The sequence below is a fragment of the Hyla sarda genome, chromosome 2 (genome assembly GCF_029499605.1).
Source record: "Hyla sarda isolate aHylSar1 chromosome 2, aHylSar1.hap1, whole genome shotgun sequence".
Taxonomy (NCBI): Eukaryota; Metazoa; Chordata; class Amphibia; order Anura; family Hylidae; genus Hyla; species Hyla sarda.
In genome coordinates, this window is record NC_079190.1 from 477,947,331 (window position 1) to 477,962,218 (window position 14,888).

Here is a 14,888-nt window from a genome sequence, read left to right on the forward strand (position 1 = left end):
AGCTTTCTCCGCCCCCCACTAACCAGCAGTACTGGCTGGTAGTGCGGGGGGCCGCTGATCAGTTTGATGCTTACCGTGCTCGGATTCGCTGCGCTGTTTGGCTCTAATCTTCAATTTTCGGGATATGCTAATGAAGTGCTAACTGGCACCGGCCGAGCTAACTGGCACTATGACGTCAGTGCCGCCAGCTCATCAATATTCCTCCCCTCTCTCTTCATTACAGAGCGGGGAGAAGAGGGAGAGGCAGAGGGAGGGGAGGAATATTGATGAGCTGGGCGGCACTGCGGCAGGCGGCACTGACGTCAGAGTGTAAGTTAGCACCTCATTAGCATATCCCAAAAATAGAAGATTAGGGCCGAACAGCAGGGTGGATCCGCGCACGGTAAGCATCGAACTGATCAGTGTCCCCCGCACTACCAGCCAGTACTGCTGGTTAGTGCGGGGAGGGGGGGGGGGGGGGGGGAGCAAGCTGACAGTTTTCCTTTAAAAACAGATACAGAACCTTTTTTTTTTTTAAAGATGGAACCCGTTTTGTTATTTGGCGACACTCACCATCTCTAGCATTGCACAGCAACATATGTTCCATTTCAGCACAGCTGTATGTTATTATTACTGTAACTTGGTTATGTGATCACCAGTCTGACCCATAGGAAGTTACACGGCTTACTGTGTCAAAAGGAAGTCAGTCTGGGTTCAGCTTACTCCCTGTGAAATACAGGATGATATCATCATGTAATAGATTATTCTAGCTAGCCCACAGTCCCCTCCCCATCCAGATCTGTATACTGCTGATATCTTTAAGGCATCAAGATATATACCGTAGTACATGGACACCTCTGCTGAGGCTGTGTTCACACATTGGGCCTCATTTACTAAGAGTGGAATGGAGTGTAGTTTGCTTTGTAGGTTTTTGTTTCCAACATATATTTTTCCTATTGTATCTTGTATTTGATGATTTTCCCTAAATATTGTTTTTTTTACACATGCTCCGAGCTGTTGGTTTCTCCAGAGTTCAAATCCACCATTTAATCCATCATTTTATGTGGAAACATCAGTAAATTAGTAGGGTTTTATTTTTAAATACACCCCCATTATTTCCTGATGGCTACACCCCTTTGGAAGGATTTCTAAGTAAAGTAGTTTTTTTTTGGTATTTTAGGGTACATTCAAACGGGCGGATTCATTTGTGGGTTTCCCGCTGGGTATTTGAAAGGGGGCGGGCTCTTCTCAGCAGATTTTCCACAGCAGAATTTACGCTGCGGAAAATCCGCCGCAGACCCTACTGACTTCAATGGGGCTTGCGGACGATTGTCCACAGTGTAAATTCCGCCACGGAAAATCTGCTGCGGACAGCTGAGAAGAGCCCGCCCCCTTTCAAATACGCAGCGGGAAACCCACAAATAAATCCGCTCGTGTGAACATACCCTTATGTTGGAAATTCTGGCGCATGACACAAAAGAAAAGACAAAGTCTACTCGGAAAAGCATTAGTAAATGAGGCTCATTAGAGGAGATCAAGACCTGTCCAGAGGAAAGAAGCGATCTGATTGGTTGCTATGGAAACTCAGCAACTTTTCCTCTGTACAGGTTTTGATAGATCTCCCCCATTGTGCTTCTTGCTGAGTTTTTTTTTCTGTTTTTGCAGTGTTTTCCCATAATTGTGGCAAAAATTGGGCAAAGCACTGTAAAGGCCTGTCATTAGTTTTCACTCAGGTCGTCGATATATAAGTCACCCCAGTGGAGGAGTTTCAGACCATCTACCAATACATTGTGGCTAACTTTGTCTTTCTCCATTGGAGGATTATCTCAATTTGATGTGATCTGTCTGATGAATTATGGTTGAGATTGATATCTCTAACAGTGACATTAGAGAGTTGGGTTAATGCCAACTTCTGTAGGACCTGCCAACTGCCTAATGTGTGTCGGGGCCTCCCGACTCTCCCTCCACTGATGATGTCGGGGAGAGAAGGGTCTGGCCTGTTGTATTCCAACAGCCTTACTGACCTTCTGGTACTCAAAAAAGAGCACCCCTCAAAGGAGTCTGGCAGCGAGTTACCCCTCATCTCTCCACTGAGAGGAACGTTAAAATGTATAGATGGATCAGGAGTGATGGCTGTTGGTCGAACAAACACATTGGGGAGATTTATCAAATCCTGGAAAAGTTTCTGAGTTGCCCATAGCAACCAATCAGATCGCTTCTTAAATTTTTCAGAGGACTTTTCAAAATGAAAGAAGCGAGCTGATTGGTTGCAATGGGCAACTCAGTAACTTTTCCTCTGGACAGATTTTGATAAATCTCCCCCATAAGGTGTATGACCCTCTTAAGAGTCTACAAATAGCGGTTCTTTCATGGTTTTGTTGTAGTTTTCATTAAAAAAAAACTTTGCCTAAAACACAGCAATAACATTTAGAAGCGTCGCCCTACCTTTTGGCCGACACTTCCATGCGTTGTTTCATGTGCTACAGTTCTTAAAGAGACTCTCTAAGGAGACTCATGACATGAAATAGACTAATATCAACTTGCCATGCAGGTTCTTGTTTACACTTAGGGTCTATACACACAGCAGAATTTGCGCTTGCGGAATTCCACCTCAAATTAAAGTACCTAGGCTTCTATGGGATTCCGCACCCCCATTCATACTTCCTCTTCCTCTTGCGGAAATTTTGAAGTGTGAATGGGAGTGCGGAATCCCAGAGAAGTCTATGGGCTTAACTTGCGGCAAAATTCCGCAAGCGGAAATTCTACCATGTGAATGGACCCTTATAGCTAAGCTCTAGTTCACACTATTTGGAAGAACCATGGAGCTCCTCTGGTTGGGCCTCCATGACCCTACAGACATACTGGCTGTCTCTTTGGTCTGTATGCTTGTATTGACTAATGAGGAAATATTGCCTGACCCCTTTTCCTGGATAAAATCTAGAACTGCTGCGACATGTAGACTTATAAAGCATCTATCTGAAATGACGCAGCAAAAGCGCAATGAATTGGCACAGCGAACAGAATGGGAAGGCAGTCCAGCAGAAGTCATGCCATTCATCACTCCTGATATAGTAGTAATCTGATTTTTCTAATCCCTATGGCCCCACACTAGTTGTCTCTTTTCTTTCTTACAAAGGAGAAATGAGATCTACTTGATGAAGACCAATCTCGCCTACGGGTGGGTTCACACTACGATTGTGCCTTTCATGGCGTGTATACGTCAGCCGCCTGTCAAAACAGGATGCCAGAGTATATGAGTGCAGACTGGCATGGGCCACATTGACTCCAATGGCCTGAATGTAGTCAACTTGGGAGCACCTTTGGGTCATTTTCCAGAACATATATTATATGGGGGAGATTCATCAAAACCTGTGCGGAGGAAAAGGGCTGCAGTTGTCCATAGTGACCAATCAGATTGCTTCTTTCATTTTTCACAGGCCCCCCTTTATTTTATTTTATTATTATTTTTTTTTTTTTACAAATAAAAGCACTGCTGCACTCTTCTTCTACGCAGGTTTTGATAAAACTCCCACATATGTGTTTTGAAACAGACTCATAAGTGCAGCACACCGTGCTTTTGGGTCCTAGTCGAAACACCTTTTCCTTTGAGAAATCTCCCAAATGTAGTCTCTAGCTGACTACATTCAGGCCTTTGAAGTCAGTGGGACCCGTGGCTGTCCGTGCACATATATAACAGCATCCCATTTGACAGGAAGCCAATGTATAGGTGCAGTTAAAGATACAATTGTAGTAAGAACCCAGCCTAAGAGTCGGTGTGGTTCCTCTTCCCCATTATCTTACAATAGATTCAGATAGATAGATTACATCTATGAATACAATGACTGACTGGCACACTTAAGAATTCCCCCAGTGTGCCCAAGCTCTGGCACCATAGTGGACACCAGATGTACAGCACATGCCAACCCCAATTGGACTTAGGGGACTTTTTCCTTCCACTAGGGCAGCAGTACTCACCTGGTGGATCGCGATACAGACCTGGACCACCGCCGCCACCAATTGTCCAGACCTCCCCCACCTCCAGCTGATTCAGAGAATAGGCATCTGCTCTTCCACAGCAGCACAATTTATTAGGGGACAGTTGAATCATTTATTGCTTTAAGGGGCACAGTGTGTGGCAGAGTTATATTCAGGGGGCACAGTTTGTGGAAGCTTTATTCAGGAGCACAGTGTGTGGCATTATTTAATCTGTGGCACAGTGTGTGGCAGAATTATAGTCAGGGGCACAGTGCATGGCAGTATTATACTCAGTGATACACTGTTTGGCAGTAATATACCAGGGGCACAGTGTATGACAGTATTATACTCAGTGGCACAGTGTGTGGCAGTATTATACTCAGTGGCACAGTGTATGGCAGTATTATACTCATTGGCACAGTGTATAGTAGGATTATACTCATTGACAGTGTGCTGTGTGGCAATAATATACCAGGGGCACAATGTGTGATAGTATTATACTCAGTGACACACTGTTTGGCAGTAATATACCAGGGGCACAGTGTATGACAGTATTATACTCAGTGGCACAGTGTGTGGCAGTATTATACTCAGTGGCACAGTGTATGGCAGTATTATACTCATTGGCACAGTGTATAGTAGTATTATACTCAGTGACAGTGTATGGCAGTAATATACCAGGGGCACAATGTGTGATAGTATTATACTCAGTGACACACTGTTTGGCAGTAATATACCAGGGGCACAGTGTGTGACAGTATTATACTCAGTGGCACAGTGTGTGGCAGTATTATACTCAGTGGCACAGTGTATGACAGTATTATACTCATTGGCACAGTGTATAGTAGTATTATACTCAGTGACAGTGTATGGCAGTAATATACCAGGGGCACAATATGTGATAGTATTACACTCAGTGGCACAGTATATGACAGTATTATACTAAGGGGCACAGTGTGTGAAAGTATTATACTTAGGGGAAAAGTGTGTGGCAGTATTCAGGTCATACAGAGAACAGTAGACTTACATCCTCTACAATTTAGTAGCTAATTTTCGCCTGTTACTTATTATTAGGGTAATAATAATGTTCTGCAACAGGTAGTGCTTCTTTCTTATATGGCACTGCAGCTGCTAGGTGTGAGCCGAGCCTTAGCACAGTGGTCTTCAACCTGCGGACCTCCAGATGTTGCACAACTACAACTCCTGGCATGCCCGGACAGCCGTTGGCTGTCCGGGCATGCTGGGAGTTGTAGTTTTGCAACATCTGGAAGTCCGCAGGTTGAAGAGCACTGCCTCAGCATTTAGCTCGGACCTTCACCTGATGGCAGACTTGGATAAGCCCCTGCATTTGGGTCTATTAGGGATGGTGGGTGCACAAATACCCTTTTAGGCCTTACAGATGATATGTCCTGTATCCATCTTAGGGTACGTTCACACGCGCTGATTTTTTAGCGGGTTTTCCGCTGCGTATTTGAAAGTGGGCGGGCTCTTCTCGGCTGTCCGCAGCAGATTTTCCGCGGCGGAATTTACGCTGCGGAAAATCCGCCACAGTCCCTACTGACTTCAATGGGGCTTGCGGCGGATTTTCCGCAGTGTACATTCCGCCAAGGAAAATCAGCTAGGCAGCGGAAAACCTGCTAAAAAATCCGCGCGTGTGAACGTACCCTTAGGGTGGACCCTCAGCTTGTTTCCTCTGATGGTTCTTGGGTGGAACTCTTCCTTTACAGATGACCTTACTCACATTGCACCTACTTTATCTATAGCAGATGTGGGTGATATCCAGGAAGCCTAGAAGGTGCATACACAAGAGTTAAACGCTCCATCTTATACTGAGGTTTTTTTTGGCATTTACATCTGACTAATCTGAGTGTAAATTTTACTATTCGCGAGGAAAGCGTGTTTTCATTCCAAACCGTTACGATAAGAACTTTTCTCTCTGAACTTTAATACCTCACTGTGGGTCCAAAAATTCAAATTTGCGTCTTTACCCACGAACCACAGGAGCTACATTAACCCACGCCTTTTCCTCAAGGCTTTGGGCGCCCTCTCAAATATAAAGCAGCCGGCCAAGATACTAGTCAGCCAGCTGTAGCAATCCTCCAGGGCCTTGTTTAAACTTTCAGCTGCAGATCTCACATTTCCTCCACCCAACCTGCACAGCTTTATTATAAAGTGTTCAGTGTGACCCCCAAGGCAAATAAGGGGGGGGGGGAAGAAGCGAAAAGAAACAACATCACTTTTTTTTGTTTCCCCCAGCAATGCTACATCATACCACTTTGCAACAAATATCCCGTTAGTTACGCCAATATTTTGGTCGGCTATTGGTGGTCAGGTAGACGTCAGTGATGTCATCCCAAAGGCATCCGCGTTTCCAGGTCGGTGTATATGTAATTATACCGTGTTATGTATCCAATATACAGCCTATGACATGTTCATGTGTCTTCCTTACGGGGGAAGGAGACGCACAGGTGTAGGGGGGGGGGGGGTGATCGCACTGCGAAGTTTGTCATCTATCACCTGTCAGATGGTTTTTTCAATGAAGTCGCTTAATGGAGAATAATAGACTGCAATATTGACTCTTATTTCTCTGAGGAATACAAGGGTAATGTAAGACAGTGTTTTTTTTTTGTTTTTTGTTTCCCAACTGGCGTGCCTTCAGCTTTTGCAAAACTATGATAATAATAATAATAAAAAAATATAATATATTTATTAATTAATTTCATTCATTTATTTATTATTTCTTTTTTAATTTATTTATATTTGTTTATCTGTTTATTTACTTATTTGTTTATTTACAGATGACAGTGAAGTTATTACCACTGCAGAATTATAACAACCTATGAAAGTGGTCTGCAAACGGTGGCCCTCCAGCTGTTGCAAAACTACAACTGCAAGTATTTATTTGTTGATTTATTTATTTATTATTTCTTTTTTAATTTATTTTTATATCTATTGATTTACTTATTTGTTTATTTACAGAAGACAGTGAAGTTATTACCAATGCAGAATTATAACAGCCTATGACAGTGGTCTGCAAACAGCGGCCCTCCAGCTGTTGCGAAACTACAAGTATTTATTTGTTGATGTATTTATTTATTATTTCTTTTTTAATTTATTTATATTTATTTATCTATTGATTTACTTATTTGTTTATTTACAGATGACAGTGAAGTTATTACCAATGCAGAATTATAACAACCTATGACAGTGGTCTGCAGATGGAGGCCCTCCAGCTGTTGCGAAACTACAACTGCAAGTCTTTATTTGTTGATGTATTTATTTATTTAATTTTATTATTTCTATTTATTCATGTATTTATTTATTTACTTATTCGTTTCAGATGACACTGAAATTTATTACTCAGGCAGAATTGTAAAAGTATGTAACAGTGGTCTGCAAACCGCGGCCTTCCAGCTCTTGCAAAACTTCAACTACACTCACATACATATAGATTTTTTTTATCAAATTTTATTATTTATTTACTTTTTTTAAAATTTATTTCAGGTTACAGTAGAAAATTATAACAGCCCATAATAGTGGTATGCAAATAGTGGCCCTCCAGCTGTTGTAAAACTACAACTCCCAGCATGGCCGGACAGCCATCGGCTGTCCGGCCATGCTGGGAGTTGTAGTTTTGCAACAGATGTAGGCATCCTGGTTTGAAAATATAGAAGGAATCCTCCCATACTCTGTGCAGAAGTAAAGCAGCAGCAGCCCCGGGCACTTGATGTGGAAGGAATGTGCTTGTTTATTCCTATTACTCATAATATCTCGGTAGTATAAAAGCTGGGTGTACCCCTCCCATTGTGTATACAGACGAAAATGAATGACTTGACTGCAGAACTGTAATATGTTATTATGGAACACACTTCTGTAAGAATGTATCATTGGAAACACCTGCTTGCAACAAGACGGAATACAATTTTGGCCATTATAGAGATTTCTATATTTAAGTTATAATGTAATAAGAGTTGTTTTTTTTTTTTTTTTTTTTTTTTGGGAAGCTCAGCTGAGGTCATGTGAATTCTGCATAAGATATAAGTAGGTAACCTATAGCTTCCAGCGCTCACGTCCCCATGTGCATACTTACAGTGCACTGTGCTGCTTTGGCAGTTTTCTTATTCTAGGCTGCATGCCAGACTGGGAAGAACTACAAGTCTCAGTCTCTGCATGGTGTGCAGAACTACAAGTCTCAGCCTCTGCATGGTGTGCAGAACTACAAGTCTCAGTCTCTGCATGGTGTGCAGAACTACAAGTCTCAGTCTCTGCATGGTGTGCAGAACTACAACTCTCAGCTTCTGCATTGTGTGCAGAACTACAAGTCTCAGCCTCTGCATGGTGTGCAGAACTATAAGTCTCAGCCACCGCATGGTATGCAGAACTACAAGTCTCAGCCTCTGCATGGTGTGCAGAACTACAAGTCTCAGCCTCTGCATAGTGTGCAGAACTACAAGTCTCAGCCTCTGCATAGTGTGCAGAACTATAAGTCTCAGTCTCTGGATGGTATGCAGAACTAAAAGTCTCAGCCACCACATGGTATGCAGAACTACAAGTCTCAGCCTCTGCATGGTGTGCAGAACTACAAGTCTCAGTCTCTGCATGGTGTGCAGAACTACAAGTCTCAGCCTCTGCATAGTGTGCAGAACTACAAGTCTCAGCCTCTGCATAGTGTGCAGAACTATAAGTCTCAGTCTCTGGATGGTGTGCAGAACTACAAGTCTCAGCCTCTGCATGGTATGCAGAACTACAAGTCTCAGCCTCTGCATGGTGTGCAGAACTACAAGTCTCAGTCTCTGCATTGTGTGCAGAACTAAAAGTCTCAGCCACCGCATGGTATGCAGAACTACAAGTCTCAGCCTCTGCATGGTGTGCAGAACTACAAGTCTCAGTCTCTGCATGGTGTGCAGAACTACAAGTCTCAGCCACTGCATGGTGTGCAGAACTACAAGTCTCAGTCTCTGCATGGTGTGCAGAACTACAAGTCTCAGTCTCTGCATTGTGTGCAGAACTACAAGTCTCAGCCACCGCATGGTGTGTAGAACTACAAGTCTCAGCCTTTGCATAGTGTGCAGAACTACAAGTCTCAGTCTCTACATGGTATGCAGAACTACAAGTCTCAGTCTCTGCATTGTGTGCAGAACTACAAGTCTCAGCCTCTGCATGGTATGCAGAACTACAAGTCTCAGCCACTGCATGGTATGCAGAACTACAAGTCTCAGCCACTGCATGGTATGCAGAACTACAAGTCTCAACCTTTGTTTAGAGTACAGGGTGTGCTGAGACTTGTAGTTTTTCCTAGATACTTACTAGGAAAACCAATATACCAAAGAAGCAGTGGGGTAAAGAAAAAAGTCACTGTAATGCAGAGTTAAAAAAGAATTATACATTCCAAGATGGGAATGTCATTCCATTAAGTACCTAGTGCTGTGCTTCACAACCAGTGTGCCTCCAGCTGTTGCAAAACTACAACTCCCAGCATGCCCAGACAGCCATTGGCTGTCCGGCATGCTGGGAGTTGTAGTTTTGCAACAGCTGGAGGCACACTGGTTGGAAAACACTGACTTGGTGCTTGGCAATGGGGAATTACAAGCATGAACTATGTTTAAATAATACTGGATGAACTAAGCACATATGAATTAGGCAGCAAGCTGTGAAGAACTACAAGTCTCAGCAAACCTTTAACCTTCTTTATGTTATGCAGGCAAATATAGTGTATTACAGCAACAGGCATTTGCAGATTTCCAATGGGTGGTAGAAATTAGGTTGTTAACTGTGAATAACTAAAAGTCTCAGCAATTTAGGACACTCACTGAATTGCAATGTGTGGTAGAACTACAAGTCCCAGCAGTGCACTGTGATTAGGTTAAGCACCTAAGAGGCAGTATGCACCATGCCTGGCAACTGGGAAATCGATAGCCTGGACTATCCTTAATAATATTAGCAGTACTAATGAGCAACCAAGAACAAGACTATAAGGGGTGAAGAACTACAAGTCTCAGCAAACCCATCAGCTTTTTCGTGTTAAATGAACACTTATGGGCAAATGCTGTTTATGAAAGCATCTGGCAGCCATTGATCTGTAATATGTGGTAGAAACTAGGCTGTAAGCTGTGAAGAACTACAAGTCTCAGCAGCCCCTTCGTTTACTTTTGTGGAAAAAAAAGTTTCAACTGTTCCATATAGTCTATTACAGCATCTGGCACCCAACAATGCAATGTAATTCTATCAAACACCTTAGAGGCAGTATATACCATGGATGCTATAGGGAATTACAAGCCCTGGCTATAAATAATAAAAAATAATAACAAAAAAAGGTTATGAATACCAACATATCCCTTATGTTAAATAAGCATCTGGCACCCATTCATTTGCACCATAGGTTGGTAGGAAAAGTCATAACGTGTTAACCCATCACATACTCTAAGAAACTGTGATTAGATGTTGGATTTGGCGGTATAAGTGTGTATACAGGGTGACATAGTTGGCTAGAGATATGTGTATATGTCTTTGCACTCCAAGTCGGAGACCTACATCAAGTTAAGCCCTACACCAGTGGTCTTCAAACTGTGGCCCTCCAGATGTTGCAAAACTACAATTCCCAGCATGCCCGGACAGCCAACGGCTGTCCGGGCATGCTTGGAGTTGTAGTTTTGCAACATCTGGAGGATAAAAGTTTGAAGACCGCTGCCCTACACACTAGTTAGTGAGTCCTATTTATTGTGGTTTACCTAAAATACACAGTGCATGTCATAAAGTAAAACCATGAAAGGTCATGTAAGGCAAGGAAATCAGGGACACCACCCCCTAGACTGGCACGGGGACATAGACTAGCACGGGGACGTTGACTGGCACAGGGGCATTGACTAGTACAGGGATATTGACTAGCACAGGGACATTGACTGACACAGGGACATAGACTGGCACAGGGACATGCATTAGCACAGGGACGTAGACTGACACAGGGACATAGACTGACACAGGGGCATAGACTGGCACAGGGGCATAGACTAGCACAGGGACATGCATGGGCACAGGGACATTGACTGACACAGGGACATAGACTGGCACAGAGACATTGACTGACTGACACAGGTACATAGACTGGCACAGGGACATTGATTGACTGACACAGGTACATAGACTGGCACAGGGACATAGACTGGCACAGGGACATAGACTGACACAGGGACATGCATTGGCACAGGGACATAGACTGGCACAGGGACATAGACTGGCACAGGGACAGGCATTGGCACAGGGGCATACACGGGCAGAGGGACATAGATTGACAGGGACATAGACTGACACAGGGACATAGACTGATACAGGGGCATAGACTTGCACAGGGTCATAGACTGGCACAGGGGCATAGACTGACACAGGGACATAGACTGACACAGGGACATAGACTGGCACAGGGACATGCATTGGCACAGGGGCATACACGGGCAGAGGGACATAGATTGACAGGGACATAGACTGGCACAGGGGCACAGACTGGCACTTACCTCCCTGGTGAAGAGGATAGCAGCATCATAGTGCTGGTCGTGCTCATCATCCAGCTGGTTGTGTTGGTGCTGCCATTTGCAGAAGTTCTTGAGAGTTGTGGCCGCATTCTTGCTCACCTCTGGCCCCTTCTCCTTGTCAGTGACCATCACCACCTTGACTACTGCCAAGCGGATGTGGTTTTCAATACTGGGATGACTGTAAAGCCTGGAAGCAATGGAAGCCAAGGTCAACAAATAGTGATGGAGGTCCTTCCCATACTTCTTGGACATGGATTCATCTGCTACCAGGAGGAGCTCCACATGTCTGGATTTGGATATAGATCTCCTCTGGCGTCTCTTCAGTGCGGTTCCCTGCTGCAATAAAAGGGTTTCCTTGAGGTTGGGGTCTGAAGAAGGAGAGGAAAGGCTTCGGTTGGCTTTGGGTGGGCTACCCAACTTATGGTGGTCTTCCCTGTGATGCCTCCTGGAGCCATTCCCATGCTTATGGAGATGATTCCCAAAACCTCTGGTCTCACAGCTGGCTCTGATGGGCACAGTCTCAAAACTGAAGCGATCCTTGATAAAAACATGCAGGACCCTCTCAGAGCCATCACTGTACAGCTGCCCCAGCCCTGCCGTGCCCTTTATCAGAGGTTTAATGGTATAATGGGCATGCTTGACTGCAAAATAGCCATCCAGACCCCCACAGAGGTTAAACACTGCCAAGGATTGTGGGCTGGAGTCTACAGTCCCCCTGTAGAAGCAATGCCTATGCAAACGATGCTGAGGATGCAGACGTCCCAGGTACTTGGTGCTGAAGTGGGGAGAAAGCAGCATGTCGTCCCTTTCCAGGTCCAAAATAAACTTCTTGCCATCTGCATAGAGGATGTAGCCCACTTTGCCTCCTCCAGCATAGATCTGGTCAATGTTCTGCACAATCCCACTCCTCCTCTGAGGTTCTGAAGATGGGTGATGCTTGGGAGAAGAAGAAGCAGGTGGATCTGCAGCCTTACTACCAGAAATAGCAGCAGCCAACATGATCAGCAAGATCAGCATCATTGTTCTCCCTTCTAGAGGAATGGAAGAAGAAAAATAAAAAAAAATAATAAAAATATAAAGTACTCTGGGATGAATCAGCCAGCAGTGAAATGTCAACAGAAGCAGAGACTGAGCTAAAGTTTCTTGGAGCAGCAGCTGAGGTGACTTATTTCCTCTTCTTCTCCATCAGAACACCAGCTTGGAGACAAGAAGGGGCACTATCTCCCAAAAGCACTGGAATCACAGCAGCAGGGTTAGTTAACTCCTTTAGAACCACAGCCTTGGAGCAATGTTCCTCTTTTGAGAACTACAGCCTTTGTACAAGGTTCCTTTTTTTTTTGAGAACTACAGCCTTTGTGCAAGGGTCCTTTTTTTTTTTTTAGAACTACAGCCTTTGTGCAAGGGTCCTTTTTTTTTTTTTTAGAACTACAGCCTTTGTGCAAGGGTCCTTTCTTTTTTTTTTTTTTTTTTTTTTTTTAGAACTACAGCTTTTGTACAAGGTTCATCTGTTGAGAACTACAGCCTTGGAGAAAGGTTCCTTTTTTGAGAACTATAGCCTTGGAGAAATGTTCCTTTTTTGAGAACTATAGCCTTGGAGCAGGGTTCCTTTTTTGAGAACTACAGCCTTGGAGCAGGGTTCCTTTTTTGAGAACTATAGCCTTGGAGAAAGGTTCCTTTTTTGAGAACTACAGCCTTGGAGAAAGGTTCCTTTTTGAGAACTATAGCCTTGGAGAAAGGTTCCTTTTTTGAGAACTACAGCCTTGGAGCAAGGTTCCTTTTTTGAGAACTATAGCCTTGGAGAAAGGTTCCTTTTTTGAGAACTATAGCCTTGGAGAAAGGTTCCTCTGTTTTTTTTTTTTTTGTTGGAGGGGGAGAACCCTTAGCTGCAGAAGAAGACCTGCCTGGAATCATCCACACACACACAGCAAGTGTATGCCACTGCCTCTCCTCCCCAGCCTTGTGTGGATGTGAACAAGAACGAGAGAGAGAGATGTGAAGATGAGGAGGAGGAACAATGAATTTATACTGGAATGCTCTTAAATGTGAGTAGTCACTGCCTCTTAAAGGGAGTTGCACCCCTCCCCTCCCACACTGCCTTCAAATAATCACATGCAGGAAAAGTGTTGCACTCTGTGGATGGCATTTTCTTTCATTCTGCACTGCTTGGAAGCTGCTGCTTTGCTTTGCTATTTCACAACTGTCTTCCTGACTAATCGCTGACTTCATCCCTTACACGACATTTTATTGCGTTTTTATGTCTTGTCCTGGAAAACTGGCACTGGGGATAACATAATAACCCTGCAATGATGCAACCATGATGATGCATTGGCTGACTATCACCTGCCGTGTGTCTATTACCAACTCAGGACCTTGAAGTTGTTGCAAAACTACAACCCCCAGCATGCCCGGACAGCCAACGGCTGTCCGGGCATGCTGGGAGTTGTAGTTTTGCATGTAACAATGATGACGATGGGTTGACTGGCTATTAGTGATGAGCGGCAGGGGCCATATTCCAATTCGTGATTTTACGTAAATATATAGACGATTATTCGCTATGTTCATTCACTTTTTTTTTTTAGCATAAAAAAAATTCGCTACTGACTATTTTCTGCCGTGTGTCTTTTACAAACTGTGGACTTTGAAAGGCTGCAAAACTACAACTCCCAGCATGCCCGGACAGCCGGGCATGCTGGGAGGTTTAGTTTTGCATGCAACAATGATGACGGTGCATTGACTGAATATAACCTGCCTTGTGTCTTTTGCAAACTGTGGACCTTCAGACGTTGCAAAACTGCAGCGCCCAGCATGCGTGCTGGGAGTTGTAGTCTTGCAGCAGCGGGAGGGTCGCCGTTTGGAGACCACAGTCATGGGTTGTTAGAATTCTGCATCGGCAATAATACTACTGTCAACTGAAATAAATTAATGTAAAATAAATATATAAAATAGCGTAAATACATGGATATAAAAAAATACAATTAAATAATTAATAAATAAATAATTAGTCTATAATTTAAAAGCTCATAAAACTACCCTCCATTGGCTGACTATTACCTGCCCTGTGTCTTTTGCAAACTGTGGACCTTCAGACGTTGCAAAACTGCAGCGCCCAGCATGCGTGCTGGGAGTTGTAGTCTTGCAGCAGCGGGAGGGTCGCCGTTTGGAGACCACAGTCATGGGTTGTTAGAATTCTGCATCGGCAATAATACTACTGTCAACTGAAATAAATTAATGTAAAATAAATATATAAAATAGCGTAAATACATGGATATAAAAAAATACAATTAAATAATTAATAAATAAATAATTAGTCTATAATTTAAAAGCTCATAAAACTACCCTCCATTGGCTGACTATTACCTGCCCTGTGTCTTTTGCAAACTGTGGACCTTCAGATGTTGCAAAACTACA

General features: G+C 43.6%; 1 protein-coding gene across 1 annotated transcript in view; it reads right to left on the reverse strand.

The window, feature by feature from the left end:
* The window catches only part of ADAMTS5 (ADAM metallopeptidase with thrombospondin type 1 motif 5), a 104,099-nt gene extending 91,235 nt beyond the window's left edge, over positions 1-12,864 (reverse strand). The window contains exon 1 of the mRNA XM_056559461.1: positions 11,463-12,864. Within this exon, the coding sequence (XP_056415436.1) occupies positions 11,463-12,500 (1,038 nt within the window). The 5' untranslated portion in view covers positions 12,501-12,864. The remainder of the gene's footprint in view (positions 1-11,462) is intronic.
* Positions 12,865-14,888: the final 2,024 nt, after the last annotated feature.